This window comes from Eumetopias jubatus, unplaced genomic scaffold (genome assembly GCF_037043125.1).
Source record: "Eumetopias jubatus isolate StellerSeaLion01/CBP00866 unplaced genomic scaffold, mEumJub1_p1.0 scaffold_1, whole genome shotgun sequence".
Taxonomy (NCBI): domain Eukaryota; kingdom Metazoa; phylum Chordata; class Mammalia; order Carnivora; family Otariidae; genus Eumetopias; species Eumetopias jubatus.
Genome location: NW_028274807.1, coordinates 52,152,277 through 52,179,432, shown reverse-complemented (window position 1 = coordinate 52,179,432; position 27,156 = coordinate 52,152,277). Strand labels below are relative to the sequence as shown.

General features: G+C 35.7%; 1 protein-coding gene across 6 annotated transcripts in view; it reads left to right on the top strand.

Annotated features, from left to right (window-relative positions):
- The window catches only part of CBLB (Cbl proto-oncogene B), a 220,016-nt gene that overhangs the window by 95,984 nt on the left and 96,876 nt on the right, over positions 1-27,156 (top strand). For all 6 annotated transcript variants that reach the window (XR_003611680.2, XR_003611679.2, XM_028119171.2 and 3 more), the window contains exons 5-7: positions 13,975-14,131; positions 22,097-22,218; positions 25,218-25,355. Coding sequence is in view for 4 of the 6 variants with exons in the window: in XM_028119171.2 (XP_027974972.1) it covers positions 13,975-14,131; positions 22,097-22,218; positions 25,218-25,355 (417 nt within the window). In the remaining 2 variants the exon portion in view is untranslated. The remainder of the gene's footprint in view (positions 1-13,974; positions 14,132-22,096; positions 22,219-25,217; positions 25,356-27,156) is intronic.

Genomic DNA, 27,156 nt, shown 5'->3' with positions numbered 1-27,156 from the left:
ACTCTTTGCTTCCAAGTGCCTTTGCTCATATCTGTCCTGTTAGACTGCAGTGAGCTGCTGACATGATCACATTTCCCGATAGACTAGAAACGTTTTTTGAAAGCAAGGGCCTGCCTTCCTGATTTTTGTTTCTCAGAACCTGGCACATTTCCTGGAATGTGTACACACTAATAAATGTTAACAGATTGTATGAATAGTTAGATGGATAAGTGGATGGATGGATGATATTTATTTTCTGCTCAAAATTTTCGGTGACTTTATTATTTACAAATTGATTTTTTTTTTTTTTTTAATCCTCAGTTCCTATAGGTCAATTCCCCAGAAGCCCCTTAGCCTCTTCTTTCTTTCTTACCATCCCAGAATTCTTCAAGTCTGGTTCAGAAGTCCCTTTTTCTGGACTGTTCTCACTAATATACACCCTTCCATATGCTCAACTTTAATTATTCCATGCCTCATGTCCCTGTTGTGTTTTAGACATGTTTGTATTGTTGAATGTATGTTTACTTTGTGGGTCTTTCCTGCTTGACTGTGAAGCTTCTTGTTGACTTTTTATCCAAAATATTTCGTCCAGATATATTGGTAGAGTTATTATATGTCAAGCTTTGTGTCCGGTGCTTTCATATATGCTAACTTCATTTTTAATATCATCTTTAAACATTATCCTTTACATGTATTGAATGAATCCTTTAGGTACTGTATACATAATAGGCAGTAATTGTTGGATGAATTCATGTATTTTTCTAGCATCTCTTTCTTTTCCTTATGTCCTGGGCTTCAGTCAAGTTGGATCGTTTGGCTCTCTCCTGATATATCAGCAATTGCAGGTCTCTGTGTCAGTGCTCATACTGTTCCTCCCACTTGTAGGGTTCATACTCTCCGGCATATATGTTCTGCCTAATCCCTCAAAGTGAGTCTTGCTTATGATTCTGTCTCTATTGTTATTACTAGAGCTCTTCTTAAACCCCCTAAGCTCTTGTTTATCCTTTGTATTTATTATTTTTATTGTTTAAATTATTTGTCTAGTTATTTTCCTTCCCATTAGACTATAAGCTCCATGAAATCAGGCTTATTTATTCATCCTTGTATTTCCTGAAGTCTCTTAGCGCAGTGTCTCATATTTAGATTTCAGGAACTGTCGTTTTCAAATGAGTTGAGGAGTAAAGGACAGTGTGTGAGCGTGTGCATATGTGAGATTCAGACAGGGACACAGTTTGTTTGTTTGATTGATTGGGAGGCAGCAGGCTGACAGGTATGTGGGTAGGTTGCGTTCAGGACTGACTGTAACATTTACTAGCTTTGTGACTTTGGACAGGCTGCTTGCTTTCTCCGTGCATCAGTTTCTTCATCTGAAAAATGTTGATAATAATAACAACACTACCTCCTATCCAGTGTTGTCATGAAGGTTGAAAGAGCTAAAATCTACTGATAAGGCACAGAGAACAATGTCTGGCACATAATAAGCACTCTATGTTATGGAATAATTAACCAATTTAAAGCTTTCATCTTATTCAAAACTCTATTATATTAGTAATCGTGCAAATAATATTGTTTATAATCAACTTTGTATGATGGCTGTTACATAGTCCCTAGAAATCTGAAAGCAAAAGCAAAAATAAATAATAAATTTTCTAAAATTGGGTATAGGATAGAATATAAGAAACTGCCCTGCTTACCACGGAAAAAAATATATCTATTTAAAGCTCATTTCACTGCCTCTACCTTTGATTTCCTGGGGAAGTGGTATGGATCTTCTTTGGTTTCCTGTATTCTCCTTTCACTTTTAAAAAGAAATGAAGGACAGTAATCTCTTTACCTTTCCAGTGAGTAAGCTACATCTTATTCTAGCATATTAACTAGATTAGTGTTTCCTCTAGTCAAAGAAAAGGCAACTTAGTCATATTTAATTAAAGGAGGAGGTGCACAATAGAAATTCAGGACTTGTACAAGATAACTGGACAGCAGGAGCTCAGAAAGAACAAAACTGACCTAGAACTCAGGGAATGCTATTTAATATTTCTCTTATTTAGTCAACTTCTATTATTGCCTAATTTTTTAAAAAAATCTAAAGATCTTTATATTAATAAGGAAAATGAAATTACAGGTCTGTTTTGTATAACTCCTTATAACAAGATCTTAGATACAAAAAGCAAATAAGCTGCCAAATTATAATTTTCTACCTTTAAGGAGTATGTATTCAATTTGGGGAAGATAGTATATACAGAGGTGATAAATATTTAAAACCAGTTCTGTGCCATTAGAAAGGTGCCTAAGGAATGTCACAGATACTAAATTATTTACTAGAGCGGTCAGAGGACCACTCAGGCTCCATAGAGGGGCTGGTACGATGTATGGGTTGCACATAAGTTAATAAGGAGTCTGTTCTGTGGGAATCGCTGTGGTCTGGACTGAACTGTTACACTGTCTGCTGGAGTTCAAAAGAAAGATACAGATAACTTCAAGGGTACATAAATGCCTTCCTTTTTTCCTCCTTCTTGTTGTTATTTTGTTCCTTCTCCTTCTCTCCACTCTGAATCCTTCAGTAAATGACCTTTACCTAGTAAAATCACCATGACTTAGGTTCTGGTTCTCATCCTTGAACACTGATTTCATGGAACCGAACCAAGAGTATGTTTACAGAATGGACACAATTTAACTGAGCTCATAAGCTGATCTTATAACCCAGAATTTTTTTTTTTTTTAATTTACAATGATTAATGCCACTGTCAGGCAGGTGACGATGTGTGTGCCACCATTGATAAATTATATGTGGAGCCATATCAAAATTCCTTGGTGAACATGGAATCCAAATAAGAAGTAGTGGTTTATGACCCACTGTAGGAGTTACCTACAAGGCCGGAAGTCCTTGCAACTATTACTCTCTCTCTCTCTCTCCAACTATGCTTTGAAAGTTCTGCCCTTTGGGACACCTGGGTGGCTCAGTCGGTTAAGCAGCTGCCTTCGGCCCGGGTCATGATCCCAGGGTCCTGGGATCGAGTCCCACATCGGGCTCCTTGCTCAGCGGGGAGCCTGCTTCTCCCTCTCTCTCCCTCTGCTTGTGCTCTCTGTCAAATAAATAAAATCTTAAAAAAATTAAAAAAAAAGAAAGTTCTGTCCTTCTCTGCCCCTTTGTACTTTCTTTTTCCATATACAAAGTTGTATTTATAAAACTCTGTTCTTTCGAGCCCTGAGAACAATGGGGACCCATTGATGGGTTTTAGGTCGGAAAGTGGTCACTCTTGCATTTTAGGTGGGGTGACTCTTGTTGAAGTATGGATAATGAATTTGAGCAGTGGCTTCCAAACCCACTTGATTATATTCATTATTACTAACTTATTATTAAATACTTTTTTTGACCATATCATTATTTATCATTGGCATACATACATATATTTTTGTATAAATAACGTGTATTCTCATATGTAAGACAAATAAAAGACATATAATACAAATTTTAAATACTATATAAAGGGGCACCTGGGTGGCTCAGTCAGTTAAGCATCTGACTCTTGGTTTCGGCTCAGGTCATGAGCTCGTGGTCGTGAGATCGAGCCCTGAGTCAGGCTCCATGCTCAGCTCAGAGTTTGCTTCAGATTCTCTCTCCCCCTTCCCATTCTCTCTCTCTCTCTCTCTCTCTCTCTCTTAAATAAATAAATAAATAAATAAAATAAATAAATAAAATTTTCAAAAAAAAATAAACTACATAAAAATGCAAGTAGAATTTCAATATTTTCTTCTCATCCTGAAAAGAATCATCTTGTATACCCCTTGGGGTCTGATTGCCCCCCTCCACCCCCACACACTTTAGAAACTAAAAAATTAGAAGAGAAATAGAAGACTAATAGGTAGGAGGCTGTTGTAGAAAACTAGGTAGTGGTTATAATAATATACATAAAATAATCAATATATAAAATAATATATGAAAGGTAATCAATACACCAAATAACTTATACATATATATATAAGTAAAAGAAGGACATGGATTTGAGAATGATATAAAGATAAAATTAAGCGTACTTAATTATCAAGATATATGAGACAAAAGAAAGGAGTCAAATGTGATGTCTCAATTTTTTATTTGAACAACTGAGGACCCTTCACTGAGACAGGAAAAATAGGAAGAGGAGGGGATTTGACAACCAGATAAGTTCAGTTTGGCCTATGTTTGGTTTTGTGCACTGAGATAAATCCATGTGGTGATAAACATAGTAAGTTGGATATACAACCTTGAGACTATGGAAAGAATATAGAATAGGGATAGAGATTTTAGAATTGATAGTGTATTTATGAGAGTTTGCAGATTGATAGCCTGTAGAATACTTCTTGGCCTTATGAAATATTTAACTAAAAAATTAGTGCTAACTTTTTTTTTTTAATTTTTTCATTGTTTGTTCATAACACCCAGTGCTCCACGCAGAATGTGCCCTCCTCAATACCCATCACCAGGCTAACCCATCCCCCCACCCTCCTCCCCTCCAGAAACCTCAGTTTGTTTTTCAGAGTCCATCATCTCTCCTGGAAGAATGAAGGGGAGTAAGTCAGAGTGCTAACTTTTAAAAATTTATTTTCCATAACATATTTTATTGACTTCCATTGAATAATTGGGAGTGACAGCACCGCTAGGTCTGAATTCTGACAGGGCAACATTTGGCTAGACCTGGGTGCCAGCTGCCCAGTTGAGACGGGCTCTCCTCCAATTCACTGCAATCCTTAGCTGGATCTCTTTACTCATTTCTCTTAACTGCTTGGTTCCCAGATATTTGAGTTTGTAATCTCTGAAAGGTATGTGAAGCCATTGGACTAATTGATGTAGACCATGAAGAATGTTCAGGGAGAATGAAGAGGACAGATCCTTAAAGAATGCTGATAAATGGGAGTACCTGGGTGACATAGTCAGTTACGAGTTGGACTCTTGGTTTTGGCTCAGGTCATGATCTCAGGGTCCTGGGATCAAGCCCTGAGTCAGGCTCCACACTGAGCATGGAGTCTGCGTGAGATTCTCTCTCTCCTTCTCCCTCTGTCCCTCCCATTTGTGCTCTCTCACTCTCTCTAAAATAAATAAATAAATCTAAGAAAAGAAAAGAATTCTGACAAATGAAGTATTCATAGAATAAATTTAAGGAGATGGGAGAATCACAGAAAAGTAGGGGAAAAAGCATGAGTGTGGTAGTATTACAGATGCTAAAGGAAGACAGGATTTAAAGAAAGAGGGAGATGAACCAGATAATAGTACTTAAAGATCAAACCAGATAAAGACTTAAAAGTTTCCATTAGATGTAGTAACAACAAGGCACTTATAACCTGATTTATTTTCTCTTTTAAGAAATTCTGTAGGTCTCCTTTATAACCAAAGCTTTAATAGGCTCCATGTGTTTATGCAGTTTCTTGTGTGAGGGTTTTAAAAGTGTTGTTGAAAGCTGTATATTTCTTTTGCCTCAGCTTAACATCGATATCTAGCAGACTTTGCCCATTGCTTATTAACTTATTTCACCTTTGTAGAGAGATTTATGAGGAGCTTTGTTTTATTATGGACTTTGTTGTTTGTAAGATAGGCTGGGCTCTTAATGCTAAAGGGAAGATCATTTTAAAGCCTTACTGAAGCCCTTCTGTGGCAGGACATTTCTAATTTTAGAATCTATAACTTCTTGATTTTATTTAACCTGACCTCAGCAGATCAAAGGTATCTTGCTGTGATCCATGTATCTCATGTGTCTTACAAACCTACCAAGTATCACTAACCTTTCAAAGAAAATATACTGAAGTTGTGCAGTAGAAAGAAAAGAACAAATACTCACTGTTTTAAGACCAGAATCTTTGTTTGTCTATGGTTAATGGCTACTAAGTGGAAAAGTTAAACATGGAATTCTGACATATTCTTATGGATTATATTTACAGTTCCTCTTCCCATCCCTTTCACCAATAAACTTTATTTCAAAGCCAGAAAATAAATGGAATTATGTCCAAAATAATTTCATGGCTATAGTAAATTAATCGTGTTCAAAAGTCTGGTTGTGAGACCAGAAGTTAGAAAGCATCAAATCTATCATATGAATGAGATTACTGAGAAAATCAGGAATAATGTTGAAGAAGCCATTTTCCTTGTTTCTGCAATCTTAGAAAAAGTGTTTGATTCAAAATTTTAACTTTCAGAATCTGAAAATGAGAATGATACATGTCCATTTTACAGAGAAGTAATGCTTGTCCACACTATAGACAAAATGTTATGAACGTTTTTGAGAAAAAATAACCCTAAATACCCAGCATGTGTGTCTTTCTGTATGAGAGTCAAGAATCTTCACAGGAGTGGTTAGAGTATTGATATGTTCTTTGTGTGGGTTCCTGGAAAACATTTGCTTTTCAAAAACAAACAAAAACTTTTGTGTTTAGAAACATTTGTGATGGAAGACTAAGAACAGTATAGCCTGATGACAATCTATTTTCATATTCTTTAACAAATTACAGAAATGATTACAGAAAAAGAATAGATTTAGGAAAAACTCTGTATAAAATATCAACAGGCTTAGGAGTCACAGTACTAATATTTGCATCCGTAATAAAAATCAAAACATATAAAATATCTTATGAATGTTTCATTATCTTCTGAACAAAACTAGCCCTCAATTTAAAGGTATTGACACTAAATATATCTTCGTTGGTCAAAGTGAATTTTCTGACCAAATTCAGATGAAATTAAACCTAAGAATGGGTTAATATAGATAGAACAGATTTTCATTTTGTTTAAAATCAAGGTGACATTTTATTTCCTTGAGCTAAAATGAATTTTAAACAACTACTACCATCACCGCTTCCACCACCACAGCGACAAAACCAACAACCAACAAATAAACATTGACTTTCTTGTTGATATTATGGCAGGTACTACATCCATTCCCACATTTTCTTCTCTTTTTCATCTTAGAGTTTTTATGTAAAAATTTGTAAAGCTTTATATATTCAGTTTAATACACATACAGAAAGTATAGAAAACATCAGTGTAAGGTGAAGAATTTTTATGACGTGAACAGACTAATGTAAATGCCACCAAAATAAATAGCATATTACCTATAATTCTGAGCACCCCTTCCCCCCAACCCCTCAGCAAGTTCCATACAGTCACTGTCTGCTCATGGTATCCTGACTTCTAGCATCATGGAATCATTCAGAGTTGAAATTATACAGTTATGTGCTTTAAAAAAACCTGGCTCCTTTTATTCTTTGTTTATGAAACTCACCCATGTTCTTATATGTGACAGACTGTTCATTCTTCTTGCTCCATTGTGCAGCTATACCATACTTTACCTATTGATTCTTTTGATTATGGTCATTGGGTTCTTCCTCCTTCAGATTATTATCAGTAGTGCTATTATGAACTTTTCTTTTTATATTTTTAAAAACCCATGTATGCATTTCTGTTGGATGTGTACCAAGGAATGGAATTGCTGGCTTCTAATTTCTGCATATTGTTAGCTTTAATGCTTCTAGGAGTTTTCTAAAGTGACTTACCAATTGACTCACCTGTGAGCAGTGCTTAAAGGTTCCTGTTGTTCCATATCTTCTCCAACCCTTTGATATCCTTTGTCTTTTTTTTTTGTTTTTCTTCATAAGCCATACTAGTGGGGTCAAGTGGAATCTCACTGTTTTTTTTTTTTTTAAGATTTTATTTATTTATTTGAAAGAGAGAGCACAAGAGGGGGTAGAGTCAGAGGGAGAAGCAGACTCCCTGCTGAGCAGGGAGCCCGATGTGGGACTCGATCCTGGGACTCTGGGATCATGACCTGAGCCGAAGGCAGTCTCTTAACCAGCTGAGCCACCCAGGCGCCCTCTCACTGTGTTTTTAATGTACATTTCTCTGATGACCCGTGAAGCTGAATATATCTTTGTTTATTGAACATTTTGATTTTTTTGTGTATGTGAAAATCATTTGCCCAATTTTGAGTAGTAGTTATTAATATTTATATGGGAATCTTTTGTTGATTATATGTTTCTCCCAATGTGTGCTTTCTTTTTCACATTGTTAGTGATCTATCTTCATGAACACAGGTTTTAATTTCTCTTTTTCTTTATCCTTTGAGCAGCTGGGGACCTGTTTAAATTTTTTGCCTGCTCCAAAGTAATGAAGATATTCTCTAGTTTCTTCTTAAAAAAAACCCCTTTAATCTTAGACCTAAATATGAAAAATAAAACAATAATCTAAAATAAAATTTGTATATGGTATTAGGTAAGGATCAAGATTCAGTTTCTTCCGTATGTATATCCATTTGACCCAGCAGCATTTTTTTGAAAACATCATTCATTCCCCACTGCTGTTTAAATCTAATTGATGTTGCATATCCAGTGTCCAAATATGGTTGTATTTCTTTCTAAGATTATTGTTTTGTTCCATCTATTTGTTTATTCTTGTGCTACTATCACACTGTCTTAATTATGCACAGAGTGTAAGTTTGTCAGTGTTGTTTTTATTGAAGATGGACTTGATTATTCTTGGCTTTTGACATCTCCCTATAAAGTTTAGAATCAGCCTACCATTTCCTACTACAGAAATGTCTCCTAGAATTTTTGATTGGGGTTATTTTAAATCTAAGAGTCAATTTGGGGATAATTGATATCTTTACAGTATTGAATCTGCCAGTACATTAAAGTGTTTTATCCTTCTGTGTCTTTTATATCTCTGATTGTATGTGTGTTTGTGTTTATCTCATTCCTGTTTATTTAGTATTTTCAGATGCTCTTGTAAAAATTAAGTATTTTTAAGTTTTATTTTCTAATGATACATTGCTTATTTATAGAAATACAACTGATTTTTATTCTGCAACCATGTTGAATTCTTATTTCTTTTCATAGTTCAATATATAAATTCTTTTGTATTTTCTACGTATAAAACTATGTCTCAGGCAAATACTATTATAATTTTTGTTTTTATTAGCACCACGCTCTAACCAACTGAGCTAACCGGCCAACTTATAATTTTTGTTTTTAATTGACTCATTCTATGATTATATAATATATTTTAAAACAGTTTTAGCATATCTTTTATTTCTTTATTTCTAATAAGCTCTAATGGCTTATAGAGAAAAATAAAATAATCACTTAAACTCCCAGCATGATACAGTTCTTATCAGTTAAACTGTGTATTGATCTCTCCCGACGTTCTAGACAGTTTTTAGCATTGGATCATAAAGGACATGCGATTTCAAAAATGCTATTCCCATTTAAGTATGTCATGGACACTTTTCCATGACAATATTCTTTTGTACAACTCTTAATTGATGTTAAAATATTATAATCTTTGAATGTAGTATGTCCTTTTATTACCATTGAGTGTATTTGTTTTTAATTTTTTACTATTATGAACAACACTGTATTGAAGAGACTTTGGATGGATATTTGTGCTGCTGTGTATTTATTTATTTATTTTTGACATAATTTTGTTGGGTGAAATCCCTAGAAGTAGGCTTTCAGGGTCAAAAAATATAGGCTTTTGAAACTTGCTGCCAGATTGCCTTCAAGAAATGCTGTATAAATTCTCATTCACACCAGAATTATATGACTTTTCAAACACCCTAGCCTTTGTTGAGATGCACACCTTTATTATGTGGATTTTTTTTTTCATAGTAGTTAAAAGTAAAACCTACATCCTTTTATGAACTTGTGGTGTCATGAAAATGTTTTGCCTCTTTTTTTTTTTTGGTAACAGTCTCCTAACATCTTTTGTCTTCCATTCTTTTTATTGTTTTGTTTTTTTTTTTAAACTGCAAGATTTTCAAGTTGGAATATACAATATTCTCTTCCACTTTTATAAAGGAGGAGAAAGGCCTGGAAGATTTGAGTGGCTTGTCAGTTGCTGACCTACTGACAACTTTTCAGTTTTGTTTCCCTGTTATCTGTTTTTATCTGAAAGGACACTCGCTCTGTTTTCAAGACTATAAAGTTACTCTTGTTTTCTTGGTAAACAGACCAAGACTTATCATCTAATAATAAAATAATATAGCCTTATATTAAGTTCTTATCTCTCCTGACATGATATGAATGGACTATTACTCTTTTTCAGTCCTCAAAACATTTCTGTGTAGTGGAGAAAGCGACCGGAGCACAAATTTCTAGGCTCCTCCTCCACGTAACACTCCCTTGCTTTCCCTAGACACAGTTTAATTTAATTACACAGATTTAATTTAATTTAATTTATTTATTTATTTAAGATTTTATTTATTTATTTGCCAGAGAGAGAGATAGCAAGGGCAGGAACACAAGCAGGGGGAGTGGGAGAGGGAGAAGCAGGCCTCCCGCCAAGCAGGGAGCCCAATGCGGGGCTCGATCCCAGGACCCCAGGATCATGACCCGAGCTGAAGGCAGACGCTTAATGACTGAGCCACCCAGGCACCCCTGATTACACAAATTTTAGTTGCACACCTTGTTTGTCTTGGGCAAAGGTGAAAGCAACAGTTCCTTTTCTCAGGGAGATTCATCTCATGGGGTTTCCAAGGCACATCCATCTTTTTCTATAATAACTTTTGCACTTGGCACAACATAATATATTTACAAGTCTTTCCACTTAATTAGATTGTGACTCTATTTATATATCTGTTCTGAACCTGCCCAAATGCCTAGGACATATAAAGTCTTTCTTAGGCGAATTACTCAACCTCTTTAAGCCTCAGTTTTCCCATCTGTATCATGAGGATAAATATATTATCGGCCTCATAGTGTTATTGTGACAAACTCCAGTAATATATATTGTAATAGCACTTGGTGGTTGGCAGAGAGAGTAGACAACCAATCAATAAATGACAGCTCTTATTCTTATTGGATGTTTAAAAATCCTGAAATCATCATTATTCTGTGTCTGGCTAACCATGGGCCTTGTATTCCATTCTTTGTGGATTAACAGCTACTTGTGCTTTTTAGTAGATTTTAAAGTTAATTTTGTAATTAAAGTGATTTATAATTGTAAGTGGCAAAAAGGACAGATTAAAATATCTCTGGGTTGGTGAGAGCTTGAAGCTTTTATGTTCTATTTCTTTAGTTTTTCTTCCTCTTTTCTATTGCCAGATCTCTGCCGGCACAGTGAAGTTTGTACGTATTTGTAAAACAATTTGTCGTGAATATTTTCTCTGACTTCATCTCTAGGGAAAGAGAGTAGAAACCACTGCTCTCTGTTGTTGCTATAGTTTAATTAAAGGTGTGAAAAGCCATCCTCTCCTTTTCCCCTCCCCCCACACACATCAGGAAAGAAGGTGGTAGCAACTTGAAATCCTCTTTGGAAAGGTTAGATCCTTAGTGCAACAGTTTTAGAACAGGTTTTTGTTGTTGTTGTTTTTAAGAAGTCATTGTACACTATTTCTGTTCTTCACTCATGAAACCCTCTTTCTCCCCACCATTCTCTATGTTGGGTGTTTGGCTCAGTTGATCAAAGGAAAGGTTATCTGTTGTACAAATTTTGTATGTAGCTAGTTAACCAGATAATGGCCTTTCTTCTTAATCCCTGTTACAACCCTTAACTGAGCTTGTTTGGACCTTTATCACAAGTGAACTGTGAGCAAGTATCATTTACACAAGTACTGTGGAAATGTGGCTTGCTCCTTTGTAAATTATTGTTCCAAGTGGTATGTTAGACTATAATTTGAGAAGTTTGTATGTTTTTTTTAAGAATTTGCTCTGGGAAATCATTGGGTATTGAAAGGAGTTATGATCTGCAAGTGCCTTAAATATTGGGATGAAGATAACTTTTTTATGGAAACATATCAAAGGTGTCTAGCCAGTTGATTTACTTTTTATACTTCATACACAAGTTTCTCTTAACATTTCCATACAAAAATAAAACATATACCATTCTTAAATCAGTGGTTCTTTGTATAAATTTTAAAAAATTTGAATATTATGCTTCATGTCCCTTTTATGCATTGACTATTTGAACCTTAATTTGGAAAAGAAAATGTGCTTCTTAAGCACTACTTTCGTGGTAACTGTAATGAAACTGGACACAATTGCATATTTACACTTCGCCATAAATCAATTGCCTTCTAACATTATCAGAAGTGTTCCTTGTTTTCTTAAAACAGCAACATTTTGTTAACCTTAGTCAGAGCCTGACGTGTGTTTCTTCTAAATGGCGTCTGATGTGGTATGTCTCTTCAGTTCTCTGTGGTTTCCTGTTTTTTTCATACATGGAGAAAAGCCTTTTGATGTATTCAGCCCTATATTTTTCTTTCTTTTAGTGGTATATCAAACCTAAACTTTCTTATAAATACAGCATGGTATCGTAAGCGTGTCCCACCATTCATTTATTCATCTTGTCGCAGACCACTCCTTCCCTGGAATTCCTCCAGGACTTCCTTATATATCCCTCCCTCTAATTTTTTTTTTTTTTAACATTACACGTCTTATTTCTACCCTGTGTGTATCTTCTTCAAGGACAGATAGTATCTTGTATTTTCATAATTGTATTTATCCACAGTGCTTTGCCTTAGCAGTTAAGAGATCAGTGACTCTCAAAGTGTTGTTCCCCAGACCAGCAACGTCAGCATCACTTGGGGACTTGTTAGAACCGTAAGTTCTCCAGCCCCACCTCAGTCATAATGAATTAGAATATCTTGGGCTGCAGATCAGCAATTTCTGTCTTAACAAGCCCTTCGACAATCCCAGTGAATGCTCAAGTTTGACAACCGCTGCAGTAGATAATTATTATTTTTTCTAAAGATTTTATTTATTTAATTGACAGAGAGAGACACAGCGAGAGAGGGAACACAAGCAGGGGGAATGGGAGAGGGAGAAGCAGGCTTCCCGCAGAGCAGGGAGCCCGATGCGGGGCTCCATCCCAGGACCCTGGGATCATGACCTGAGCCAAAGGCAGACGCTTAACGACTGAGCTACCCAGGCGCCCCTAGATAATTATTGAATGAATACATAATTGTACATTTATGGCGATGCTTCACTGGGAGAATTGGTATAGGATAGGGCCAATGTAGTCCATTCAGCCTGAGTCTTTTATTTCTTACAAGATACTAGTAAAGAGAAACCTAAGGCTTAAATATTTATAATCTTCTAAGAGTGTATGTATAGCTCTTATGATGTCCTGTTGTAAAAACTGCAGCTTAAAATTTTAAAAACATGAAGGACTTCTTTCTTCCACCTATTCAGGAGTAGGCATTTAACATTCCAGAAGGAGGAAAATGAACTAAGGGATGAATAATAAGTATTACTTATTTTCATGATGGGGAGGAGGTAGTGAATGTCAGAAACTGGGCAGGTGGAGGACAGACTGGGAGACTTCCCTGGACATCGTTTTTTGCTCTTCTAAATTTTTAAACTATGTAAATGCACTGCTTAATAAAAATTTTGATGCATGATATTTAAGAAAAATAAGTTTTGAATAAATAAGTTTCTATATGCTAGCCAGTGTGATCGGTTAAACAATTTAAGATTTCCCTTTGTATTAATATGAAAGGTTAGATAACATGCTGTTTATCTGCAGAATACAAGGGGGTCATGGCTAAAATGCCTTCATGACTTTTCTCCTGTGCTTTCTCAAAATAGCGGATTACTCTTTTGTGCCATGAATAAAGAATTCCTACTATTGTGTGAACCCATAGTCTTAAGAGTTACTTTAAGGAAATAAAGAGGGGGAAAATTTAACTTGATTCAAAGTCAAATGATCTTGTGTACGCAACAGGTCAGACACACAGGACTTTGACCTAATCCCTCTTTTGGATGTATTTTTAGAAATATCTTGACAGTGAAGGATTTTTTGAGAGAGAAATTTACTTAGATTTTTGTCACATTCTTAGCAAATGGAAAATAATCCAGTTAGCAAAACCCATTACTGATTATGAACACCTATTTGTCTTCTTTTTTCTCAACTATTTGTCTTTTAATACAAATGCAATTAATTATATTATTGTTATGATTGAACTGTGCTGTTTCAGTGGAAGGTAGTCTTAAATGACAGTTGATTCAACTACTATTTTTTTTTTCCTTGCACAGAACTATTGTTCCATGGAAAGTTTTCAGACAGTGCCTTCATGAGGTTCATCAAATTAGCTCTGGCCTGGAAGCAATGGCTCTGAAATCAACAATTGATTTAACTTGTAATGATTACATTTCAGTTTTTGAATTTGATATTTTTACCAGGCTCTTTCAGGTAAGCTTCCTATTTGCTTCATCCTTTCCTCCCTCCTGATCTCCTTCCCTGTGTGCGCATGTGATGTGCGTGTGTTCATTTGTGTGCACATGTATGTGTACATCTCTCTCTCACACACAAACATATGAGAAATAGTCTCATTTTTGGTAGTCTGTAATTTTGAAGTCACTGGTGTAAGGTTTTGGTCCTATCTATATGTTTAGGGTTTAAGTTCGGGGTACCAGGTGCTCTGAGGCTAGCGATTGCTTGTTAGCTTTGAGAAGATTCATGCAAAGGAGCTTTGTTCTTAAATTTCCTATTTAGTTTCTCACTTTTAGTGCAGTAACTGACAGAATGCAAATTTTACGGGTGGACGTTTGCTAAGGTTGTATCCCACCTTCTCTCCTTTGTCTCCTGCTTTCATTTGGTGAGAAAGGAAATAGTAAACTTGGCAATAAATAGTAAATTTATCAGGTTCTGTATAGGAGATTCCAGTGGTGTGTACTCTTGTACAACTTACGTTGCTCATTCAACCATATGTTATAAACATTTTTTCATGTCAATCTTTTTTATTGATATAATTATTAATTTTCAGTTGCTATCTAATATTCCATCAAAATAGTATGTCATTAATTTAACAGATTACTCTTTTGGAAAATTTAGGCTTTTTTTTTTCCTGTTTCCTCACTAATTTGTATGACTGTGACATAACCTTCTTGTCCTGTTTATTGTTTTTATTTTTTAATCTGTCCTTTATAATTGTCTTTAGATAGCTTTTCAAAAGCAAGGGTCATAGCTTTTCAAAAGCTGGATGCTATCATTTTATTTTTTTGTATATCTTCGTGGAACTACCCTAAACATGAAGACTTGAAATTTGTGTTTTCTCTTTGACTCTGCCAATGCAGAGTCAAATATATCATGTATGGCATTCAGTTCAAGTAGTCACAAAATGAAAGAACCCCACTTAAAATCTTTATGCTTGTAGTAATATAAATTCTATAGTAAGTGAGGTAAATTGATCAGAAAGCAGGCTTGCTTGTATTCTGATGCAATTTTTTATTACTTTAGTCTGTAGTAAGATTTATTCTATTTGAAACACGCTTTCAACAAATGTTGGGAGTATAATATTGGTTTTCATGTTTCCCCCGTTATAAGAATTTCCCTTCTCTGATTTATGATTCTGCTTGGCACTAGTTTGCAAGGATCTGGTGACTGATTTATGTAAGAAAATCAAATTGTGTGGGATTAACTTTTAATTTATGAAAGGACCTGTTAACAGAAGGCAAATTAACTCTTGTCAACAATACTTATCGAATACATTTTATTTTATTACAACTTTAAGATCATAATTCTACCTGGGTGTATAGGATAAGAAATTAGATAAATGATTGCAGAAATTGTGCTTTTGCATATTTTTAGTTTACACTAGTTTCATGATTATTCCCTTGGTATATATACAGGCACATCTTGGAGATGCTGCAGGTTCATTCATTTCCAGACCAGTGCAATAAAGTGAATATCACAGTAAAGCAAGTCAAAAAAAGTTTTTTTGGTTTCCTAGTGCATATAAAAGTTATGTTTACACTATACTGTAGCCTATTACATGTGTGATAGCATCATGTCTTAAAAAAGCAATGTATGCACCTTAATTTAAAAATACTTCATTGCTAAAAAATGCTAACCATCATCTGAGCTTTCAGTGAGTCATAACCTTTTTGCTAGTGGAGGGTCTTGGTCTTTGCCTCAGTGTTGGTGGCTGCTGACTGATCAGGGTAGTGAAGGTTGGGGTGGCTGTGGCCATTTCTTAAAATAAGACAACAGTGAAGTTTGCTGCATTGATTGGTCCTTTTTTTCACAAACAGTTTTTTTCTATAGCACATGATACTGTTTGAAAGCATTTTACCTGCAGTAGAACTTCTTTCAAAATTGGAGTCAATCTGCTCAAACCCTGCTGCTGCTTTATCAACTAATATTCTAAATCTTTTATTGTCATTTCAACAATTTTCACAGCATCTTCACCAGGGGGTAGATTCTATGTCCAGAAACCATTTTCTTCACTCATTCCTAAGGAGCATCTCCTCATCTGTTGAAGTTGTATCATGAGATTGTAGCAATTCAGTCCTATCTTCAGGCCCTGCTTCTAATTCTAGTTCTCTTGCTATTTCCACCCCATCTGCACTTACTTCCTCCACAGAAGCCTTAGACCCCTCAAAGTCATCCACGAGGGTTGGGATCAATCTCTTTCAAACTCCTGTCCATGGTTGATATTTTGACCTCTTTCCATGAATCACAAATATTCTTAATGGGATCTAGAGTAGTGAATCCTTTCTAGAAGGTTTTCAGTTAACTTTGCCCAGATCCATCAGAGGAATCACTAAAAGGGCAGCTATAGCTTTACAAAATGTATCTTTTAAATAATAAGACTTGAGGGCACCTGGGTGGCTCAGTTGGTTGAGCGTCTGACTCTTGCTTTTGACTCAGGTCATGATCTCATGGGTCATGAGATCGAGCCCTCGTCAGCCTCCACACTCAGTGGGGAGTCTGCTTGAGGATTCTCTCCCTCTACTCCTCTAGTGCTCTCTCTCTCTCTTTCTCTTTCTCAAATAAAATCTTTAAAAAATAAATAAATAATACTTGAAAGTTGAAATTACTCCATGGTCCATGGGCTGTTGTATTGGCAGGAATGAAAATAATTAATCTCATTGTACATCTCCATCAGAGCCCTTGGATGACCAGATGTATCAACAATGAGCAGTAATAGTTTGAAAGGGAAGTTTTTGCCTGGAGAAGTATGTCTGAAAAGTGAACTGAAACTATTCAGTAAACCATGTGTAAACAGGTGTGTTGTCATCCAGGCTCTGTTGAGAATAGTATTGACTATAGCACTGACTTCTCCTCTCTAGCTATGAAAGTCCTACATGGCATCTTCTGCCAATAGAAGGCCATTTCCTCTCCATTGAAGGTAGCCACCATCATTAATTGTTGTAGCCAGATCTTCTGGATAGCTTACTCAGCTTCTGCATCAGCACTTGCTACTTCACCTTGCACTTTTATGTTACGGAGACAGCTTCTTTCCTTAAACCTCATGATCCAACCTCTGCTGGCTTCATACTTTTCTTCTGTAGCTTCCTCACCTCTCAGTCTTCCTAGAATTAAAGAGTTAGGGCATTGCTCTGGATTAGGCTTTCATTTAAGGGAAGGTTATGGCTGGTTTGCTCTGCTCTTCAGACCACTAAAACTTTCTCTGTATCAGCAGTAAGGCTGTTTTGCTTTCTTATCATTTGTGTGTTCACTGGTGTAACACTTTTCATTTCCTTCAAGAATTTCTCCTTTGCTTTCACAATTTGGCTGTTTGCTGCAGGAGGCCTAGCTTTCAGTCTGTGTTGTCTTTCAACTTGCCTTCCTCATTCAGCTGAATCATTTCTAGTTTTTGATTTAAAGGGAGATAAGTTCTTTCATTTGAACATTTAGGGGATGTTGTAGGGTTATTAATTGGCCTAATTTCAATATTGTTGTGTCTTAGGGACTAGAGAGCCTGAGGAGAGGGAGAGAAATGAGGGGAGCAGCTGGTTAGTGATGCAGTCGGAACACACATTTATGGGTTTCATTTGACATCTTATGTGAGTGTGGTTTGTGATACCCCTGAAAATTACAGTAGCAACATCAAAGATCACAGATCACCATAACAGATATGATGATTTCAATATCTGAAGTATTTTAAGAACTACCAAAATATGGGGTGTCTGGGTGGTTCAGTCAGTTAAGTGTCTGACTCTGGATTTTGACTCAGGTCATGATCTCAGGGTCGTGAGTTCGAGCCCCGTGTCTCAGGCTCTGTGCTCAGTGGGGAGTCTGATTCTCTCCCTCTCCCTCTGCCCCTCCCCCTGCTTGCACTGTCTCTCTCTCTCAAATAAATAAATAAATCTTTAAAAAAATTACCAAAATAATGACAGAGACTTGAAGTGAACAAATGCTGTTGGAAAAATGGTGCCGTGAAAGAATTGCTCAATATAGGGTTACCACAGACCTTCAATTTGAAAAAAACAAAAACAAAAACAACACAGTTATCTGTGGAGTGCAGTAAAGCAAAGCACAATAAAATGAGGTATGCTTGTATAGGCCATTAGCTTACTTTAGTCAATGATTTTAATGATACATTTTGTAAAAAGATTGTGTTACCTGATACTGACCATTTTATAATAGAATGTCTCCTTTCTTTAAAGGTTTCTGATAATTTTACAAATAATTTATTTCACATAATACAAAGGGATTTGAAGAAATAGAAGCTTTGTTTCTTCCCTTTGTGAAGGAAGAGAAAAAAATTATTTTCCTGCCTTAACTGTTCATTCTAGGAAAAGTGTTTTTTCTGCGCAGCCTAGATGACTTTTTTGTGCGGATGTTAAATGCTAGAATGCCTGGGTTATATATGAAAGTTATGAGGGCACTTTAATGTTGGTTGAACACTTACCCAAACTGTTATTTAATGTGCACATATTTTCTTAGAAGCTGTTTCACTTTAAAACAGCGCAGGTGATCTTAATACTCTAATTTACGTGTGTCTTATTTATGCTCACTGGGATGGGAGAGGAAAAGAATCTTTTTAAGTAGAGTTACCATGAAAAGTTTTAGATAACAAAACCAAAAAAAAAAAAAAATACCTGTAGATTAAACATGCCTAGTCTCTTTTAAAACTCATAATTATAGAAGTAGCTAAAGAACTCTCATTAGCTCCTATATACTTCTGTGATTCTTCACTTCTTTCAGTTTCATTATTCAGATGTTTTAACTAATCATACATTGTGCCTTAAAATTAGTTCTATGCATAGAAAAGTAAAATGTATTAACTTTTACTGATCTTTTATTTTATACAACTTTAAAAATTGAGTAGTAGGTTTTTTAAGTTATAATTATGCATTCTGTATGAAAAATGTGTTTTATGAATACTGTAACTGCATGAACATATATTTTTCTGCAAGCACAGTGGTGGTGGTGAATTAGCAATGAATTCTTACCTCTAAATTGTTGGGAGTTGGGTATTTAGCAGAATGGGCTCTGAAAGTGAGTATGAGTAAGGTACATGCTCAAGATTGGGGTTTGACAACAGAGAACTAGCATAAGGGTTGGAAGAAGTCATCAGCGGGGACTAGGAAACAAAATTGAGAATTGTCTAGGAAATGAAAGAAGGGAAGAAAAGAACGTAAATCTGGTTACTAGGTACGTTCTTTTCCTCTCTTCCCTTATCCTGACATTCTGCCAGAACTTGAGCAAATACTAGGAAGACGTTGGAACAGTCTTGCAGTGGCTACCTTCCTCCTTTCCTCTTTCTTCTGCCTTTAATCTCTTTCTCCTCTCCAGGTAGTTCAGAGATGCTGGGATTGGCAGGTGCTAAAGTCCTGGAACGGAAAGAGGGGGATTTTGCTTCTCTCTTCCCTCTCCCTGGGGCTGTTGCTCCCCTTCTCCTTCCATTTTCCTACTACTAGAGACGATGGGGTTGCTGAGAAATGGGGCTTCTGGGTGGTGGCATAAGGAATGTGTAATTTGGGGGAATATATTCGTGACTATGGAATATATAGCATCAGTGGAATAGAGAGCAAAAGAAGGAGAGGAAAGTCATCTGTTACAGCAAGGAGCAAGAGAGAGGATCTAGACAGAGCAGTCCAGGTCCCTCTTCCAGCAGAAGTTTTAAGTCAGTAAAGGGCTATTCTTGAACATAGTATTTTGGAAGAATGGAGAGAATAGCTTCCTTCATTCACTCAATTAATTTCTGTAGTCATTTAAGAATCTCTAAATAATTTTGTGTTGGTGGGTGTGAAAACCTTTCCTTTCGTTTAAAAACAAATGCAAAAATAATCTTATTCTCCAAAGCATTTTATTTTGCCTTCTTTAAGCCATTAGTTGGCAAAATCCTTTAAAAACAAAAAAACAAAAAACACATAACTACCATGTGTTTCGGACTGTGGGTAGCATTCACAAGAAAAACAGTACACAGACTCTTTCTATTACACAAATATTTTTGTAGTTAGAAGCTGGTGCTCTGGATTATGTACCAAGAAATGGTTGCTTAATACTGTAGCAGTTGGCTCAAAACTCCAATTTCATTTTTTTTTCCAGTTGTATTCTGATCTGCGCATTGGTTCTCCACAAAGTGCAGCACTTTTTTAAACAACTCTTCCATTAGTTTTTGTAGACTTTGATGGAAGTGACCCAAATATTTTCTATTCTCTCCATCCTTGTCCTTTGTAGATGAGGAAGTAGAACAAAACAAAACTCATTGCCTATACTAGCAGTTATTTCTCAGTTTTTTTAAAAACATACGCTGATATTCTTCCAAGTATTGTTTATGTAATTTTTAGTCATGATTTTAGAAGAAAATTAGAAACATGTTTTTTTTTTTTTTTTCTTTTTCCCCCAAGTACATGACAGAACCTCTCATAATAGTGTTCTCCAGGGCTCATTTTTGCCCAATTAGATATTTTAGTGTGCTGGGGGAATACCCTGAAGATTTTTCTTGTTATGTCAGAAAAGGTTAAAGAACTTTTCATTACTAAATCTTTCGTTCCCTTGTCATCCTCATCTCAAGAGATACAATCCTTGAAGAATTATGCCTTGTGAATCTGAAACCTGCTTAACAATAATGAGGAACAAGTCTCAAAACATTCAACAGCAGGAGCCCTCTACCAATGATCATGTCTAGGATGACCACTTCAACAACTCTCACTTGGCAACATAAAATACCTTTTTCTCTTTTCTGTAGAAGATATGAATTAATAACCTGGCACATCAGATAGAGTATGCCACCAAGTCCATGGAATAAATGTAGCTTCAGCCTTAAAAATATGGCCGAGATGATTCATTCACACCCTCAAGCAAAATTGCCTATCACTGACTGCTTTTTTTTCTCTTGCCATGGTAACTGGAGCGGTAACTAATCATATGAAAGAGAGAATGGTACAAACTCTGTGTGTGTGCCTTTGTGTATTTCTGTGCAAGGTCTTTAACTTACTACTAAATCATAAACCTTCTGTAATTGTGCAAGAACTAGCCAAAGGTGAGCAGAGTAGTATGTTACCATGGAAAGAATGGTAGGTTGAGAGTCAAGGCCTTTTAGACAAGTTGCTAGTTAGAGGAGCTCTTCAACAATTACACCTCCCTGATCACTGTATTCTGAGACTACATCAGTGCTGGTATACCTTTGGTGAGCAAGACAGGCATGTTCCTTATTCTTGTGTAGCTTCTGGTTTAATGTGTAAACGGTACCAAATCACTTACATCCCATGGTATGGCTTCTTGTTCTATAAAATTAGATACTTTAAAGGTACAGTGGTGAACAAAACAGACCAAGGGAGATAAGGAATGTGATGAGAGCTAACAGTTTTCAATAGAGTGGTCTGTGAAGGCTTCATTGAGGAAGCAACACTGGAGAGGAATCACTTAGATATTTGGAGGAAGAATTCTGGTAGAGGCATCATCAGCAAATATAAAGCCTCCGAGGTGGGGGAGTACCTTTGTGTTCAAGCCCACTACAAAGAAGCCAGGGTCCCTGGAGAAGAGGCAGAAAGTGAAGAAGTCACAACAGATGGGGAGGAAAGGGAACCTGGGCATCAACCCTGTAAAGTCCTTCTAGACCATTTGTAAGGACTTTGACTTTTACTCAAAGTTAGAGGGTTTTGAACAGAAAAGTGATGTGTTTTATGTCTCAAAATTACCACAAATGCTGTATTGGGAATAGAATTTGTGAAGAAAGTATATAGTTTTTCTTTTTGTTCTCTGTATCCTATAATATTTTCTGCCTAATATTTCTCCAAAAAGAGAGTAAGGTATTTCATGTTTACTGTTAAACGGTAAAGGTTGACCTAAGCTGCAGAAGCTCATATTCACTTTAAAAATGTCTAGGAGATTTCAGTAACTCTATTAAGTGATGGTTTGGTGTATAATTGGTAGTTGATATTATCTAGATAATATCTTTTCATTTATTCATATTTTTAGCCTTGGGGCTCCATTTTACGGAATTGGAATTTCTTAGCTGTAACACATCCGGGTTACATGGCATTTCTCACATATGATGAAGTTAAAGCACGACTGCAGAAATATAGCACCAAACCTGGAAGGTAAGACTTCAGCAGCAATCTTATGTGGTATATCTAAGGATGGAAAGTGCTCTCTTGTCCATTCTTAAGTAAATCAGTAACACCCTTGGGGGCCGGGTGGTGGGGGAAGGAAATGCTAATAGACCACAATGGTACTCTTTAATTGAATCCTTTTAATCCATTCATTGCACTTGTACTGAAACTCTGTATTCATGAAGTGAAAGAGGATATGGTACCATGTAATTTGATAAACTTGGAAATTCATTAAGTCTCAGAGCTCTGATTCTCAAACTAAAGGAGGGTATTAGCATTGTCTCTTTCATGACACCTGTGTTTGCATATAAAATTGTATGTGTATATTTGAATACTTGAATATTGTGCTAAAGACAAAATGAAGCAGTTTCACGTTCATTGTTTTAGGGTATTTTTCAAGATGTTCAATTTGGTTCTATGGTAAACACTTATAATTACATATAATGTAAACAAATATAAGTACATATAAGTGTACATGTATGTACATGTTGAACACATATAAGTATATAAACATATGTAAGCCCATTGTTACAATCCAACCAATTTCATGTCCTTAAGAATTTCTTCCTTAATACCTTGTCATTCTTTGTAGCTTCAGAATTTATGTTTTACTTTCCAGATGATAAAACTAGGTGAATCTCAGAGGTTGGCTGTTTGGTCAGCCCTGTGGCTTTGGCTGAGAAATCATACCTTATTAATGACAAATCTGGGATCAGAAAATCTCGTTCCTCATTCATACATTTTCCCCATGTGCCATTTAGAAATGCATTACATTGTAGGCATTTGTGCTGTGGCAAGCAGTGTGCTGGGGATGACAGCAGTGACAGTGGATACCTGTCCTCCTCATACAGTGACATTTTAATAGGAGATGCCTTCCCAACATCCATGAGTACACTGATTTCCATACAGGAGTCATTTCATTGCAGGAATGAATTTGATTGTTTTTTGAAGGTTCCATTTTTCTTCTAATGTCATTTTTATGATTTGTAGTGCAAACGGTGTTTGTCCTTTAACAAAGTAGTGTCTAGTATAAGCCAATACTGTCGATTCCTTTTTCTCTGCCATAATGAAAATTTCCATCTTTTTTTTATTTTTATGAATTTATGTGGTATATAAAAAGAAGGTAGTGGGTACAGAGAACAGTTTGGCTCCTGTTGAAGTCTTCTGTTTAGGTTAAGGAGAGTTGGTTCTCATTGAGACGCTGACAGTGGCTTACATGAGTCATTCTGTTTTGGTCAGGGATCTCTCATACCAGATTTTTCCATAACTTCTACTCTGTAGATTGGCATCAAAGTATCTTCTTGTTCTTGGAGTATGATTTGAAAGACGTGCTATGTTTGGAATTACACAATCCTACAAATTTAACACGGGAGTTATTTGCAAAATTAAGAAACCGAGTCCCTTTTGTGTTCTCTTGTTCAAGATTCTGGAGATAAATAATGTTGGGAGAGAACACTGTTGGGAGCAAAAGCCAGGCTGCATCACTGTTAGTTCTCTTAATAAAAGCACAGGGCTCTCCAAAAGGATGTCTTTCTTCCTTTTCTTCCCAATTTGCCCTGTAACAGTTTATTCTACTGAGTTTTTGGCAAAGATGAAATGGTCAGCCTGTGGTAAATTGTTATGTTTAAAGTGTGATGTGGTATTTAAAACATAAAGTTTAGGAAAACTCGGTGAACAAATCAAATGGTTTTGATAAATACTTGTTTTGCAGAATACCTGTTTAACTGTTTCGTCCTCTTGGAAAGCGTTTCTTCTCTTTGGCTTCCTGGTACAGAAAATAGTAGGACATATTGCAAGGGCATATGAATCTCTCAGGTTTTGCTTTTTGGGGGGATCCAGTTGACAGCCAGAAGTCTGTGTGGAATTATTTTGTCTATGATTCTGATTAAGGGTTCCATTTATTGGCAGGTTGATAGCCTATTTTCAGGCTCTCTAGGAGAATACATTTTAGGACTTTCTTGAAGAGTCCTTTCCAAACGTTCTAAAACAAGTATGAAGTTCTTACTATTAAAAAACAACTTCTTCTTTAAGAACCCAATTTTCTTCAAAGACGAAATCACCTTGCAGTACTAAATACACAAGTTAATTAAATTGAATAACTGTATAGCCGTTATATATGTTAATTTATTCTGCAAAGTACATTAGGATATATCAATTTCTGTCACGTATGTAGAGCAATCGGCACTCAAATATAGCCAACAGATTGTTGACCTACTTTTGAGCTGTTTCAGGGGTTATAAAATCCAGGTATGGTTATCATGATGGCAAGATTGAGTGCAATACACTTAAATAAAGATAAGTGATCTAAAATGAAACAAGCAGATAGCTATTTTAATAAATAAATAACAGTGAATTTAAAACCAAGTCAGTGTCCCCTTGTCATTATCATTAATTTGATTTATATTTTTGAACTATTTTAACTTCCTTTTGTAAGACATTGAACTGGTGTGTAATCTAGTTTGTCTTCTCATTAATATAGTTCAGCTCTTTTGATCTTTCATTTAAAGATGAATGGCTGGAACGCTCCAAAGAAAAAAAAATTATTTTTAAACAAGTCATTAACTTAAAATGCATAATTTTAAAATTACAAAGTGATATATTGAATTCCACAGTAGAAACTGACTCAATTGCCCTCTGAAGTGAACAAATTAAATTTTGACTTTGCTTTCAAAAAACGATTTCTGTCCTAGCTGTTTCGTACTGAGCACCCACTGATGGGGATGGCAGTATATCCTTTGCTATTGAAGTAGATCACCTTCACTTCTTTTGTCCTATAGCCCTGGAGGTGTTTAAGTGGGATTATTGTCAATGCTGCTTTTACAGATCACTGAACAGAGAAGGACAGTGGTGTTAAAATAAGAAGAAAGAACCTTATTTCAGATATTCTAAATGATTCCGTTTATTCTTTGACTTTACAAAAGTCTAACAGATTGTTTAGTAGTTACCATACACTTTGTGACTAAACATCATTTTCTCACGCTTTACAGCTACATTTTCCGGTTAAGCTGCACCAGATTGGGACAGTGGGCCATCGGCTACGTGACAGGGGACGGCAATATCCTTCAGACCATCCCGCATAACAAGCCCTTATTTCAAGCCCTGATTGACGGCAGCAGGGAAGGATTGTGAGTATGAGAAATGGGAGTCAGGGTGCTTATTATTCACCAGTTTGAAAGACAGACACTGCTTTACGATGGAGAGAAAAGATAGTGAGGCTGATGGTCTGGTCTATTTCAAGACTGAGGAATGGAGTTCTCCTTAGTTCTTATCGTTCATCTCTTAAAATAGTCATTTTAAGGTAACTGGTTTGATTTAAACTGTATATGACAGCCAGTAAATTCCAGCATCAGATTAGAACATGAGTTTGTATTTTTCACAGGAAAAAAAAAACACTTAAAAGGAGTTTAAAATAGATGAAAAATCTTATTAAGAAGATAATTCTTTTTTTTTTTTTTAAGAAGATAATTCTTTAAAGTAACTGACTTCTCTTGCTCCGTGTAACCGTCCCATTGCTAGTTTTCCTCTTTGTCTGACTGGTGGTACCAGATTTTCTCTTTCTTCTTCTTACTCTTTTCTTACCCCTTCCCTGCTTTTTCTCTTTGTGTCTTTCTTCTTTTGGTCATGCTGCTATTCAATCCCTATTGCAGAATTATATGTTAAGAACTGAATTCAGTTTAACTTAAGCTATTCTTTTTTTAAAATTTAAAAATAAGGACGTTCTCCTTTGTCTTTTAGAGCAAGAATGACTTTTGTCCTCCACAAAGTTTAGACGATCTGATAGGGGCCTTCCTAGGAATTCTCCCTCATTCGTTTTAGTCACGTGCCATTCCCTGCATCTTTTTGTTCTCTTTTCTGTGTTGCTCTGTTGTATTGTCGTCTCATCATGCTCACTTTTCTTGCCCTTTGCCCTTACTGAGTAACTCAGGGACGGACATTCCCTTATTTGCTAGAGCACAGATTGTGATAGAAACCTAGCAGGAAAAAGCCCACAAGAGTTAGCAAAGAGGAAATAATTTAAGTTACACCTTTTCTAAAATAATAGCAAAAAAAAAGTGCTAGGATATATTGAAGAAAAACTTTTTTTATCAATTATGAGCTTTCAAGAAATAGTTATGTTAGAATTGTATGGCAAACTGGTAACATGTTTGTATTTCTGTTTTTTAAACTTAATATAAATTTGCTAACCTCAGTTATTTATAACTTACTTGAAATGCATCTAAGATTCATATGTGTAGCTTTTGGTTCACTGTGATTATAGGATTTTGTTTTTAAGAAAGTGTGCTGTAAAGTTTTACTTTATAAATAGAGGTTATGAGCGAGCAAATCTGTACATGTAGTAATTTTGATACAGCTTATTTATATTGTTCATAATGCCTTCCATCTATTTTTTAAAAGCCAATAAAAAACCAAATTATAATATTGTAATCAGTAGTTTAGCCTCTGAACTCCTACGCCAATCAGATGTTAATATTTACATACACACACACACACGCACACACACACACACACACACCCCTTCAGAGGCATTTAATTAGTTGAATTTGAACTGTAGTGATAGAGTACATTAAAATAGGTCATATTAACATCTTACTATTATTTAAAACTAGATCAGATTTTTAGATTATATTAAAATAGATATTATTAGATTTTTTTTCCCCTTAAGATCAGTAAAACACAGGATATTATCTGGTCCAGCTTTCATCGGGGTCAGCTGTCCTTTCCTTATAGTTAACTCAATTTAGTATGACATAGGTAATTTCCTTCCATAACCAGCCAATTGAGGTTGTTTATTCCTTTCCTACCACTGAGAGGGTCTCATCAGTAGCACCCTTGTTTACTGAGGACAGTGATTACTGAATTGTCCCTTATACATTAGGTAGACCCTTCAGCCTTTCCTGTAGCAACCTTATTGGCATTTTTATAATC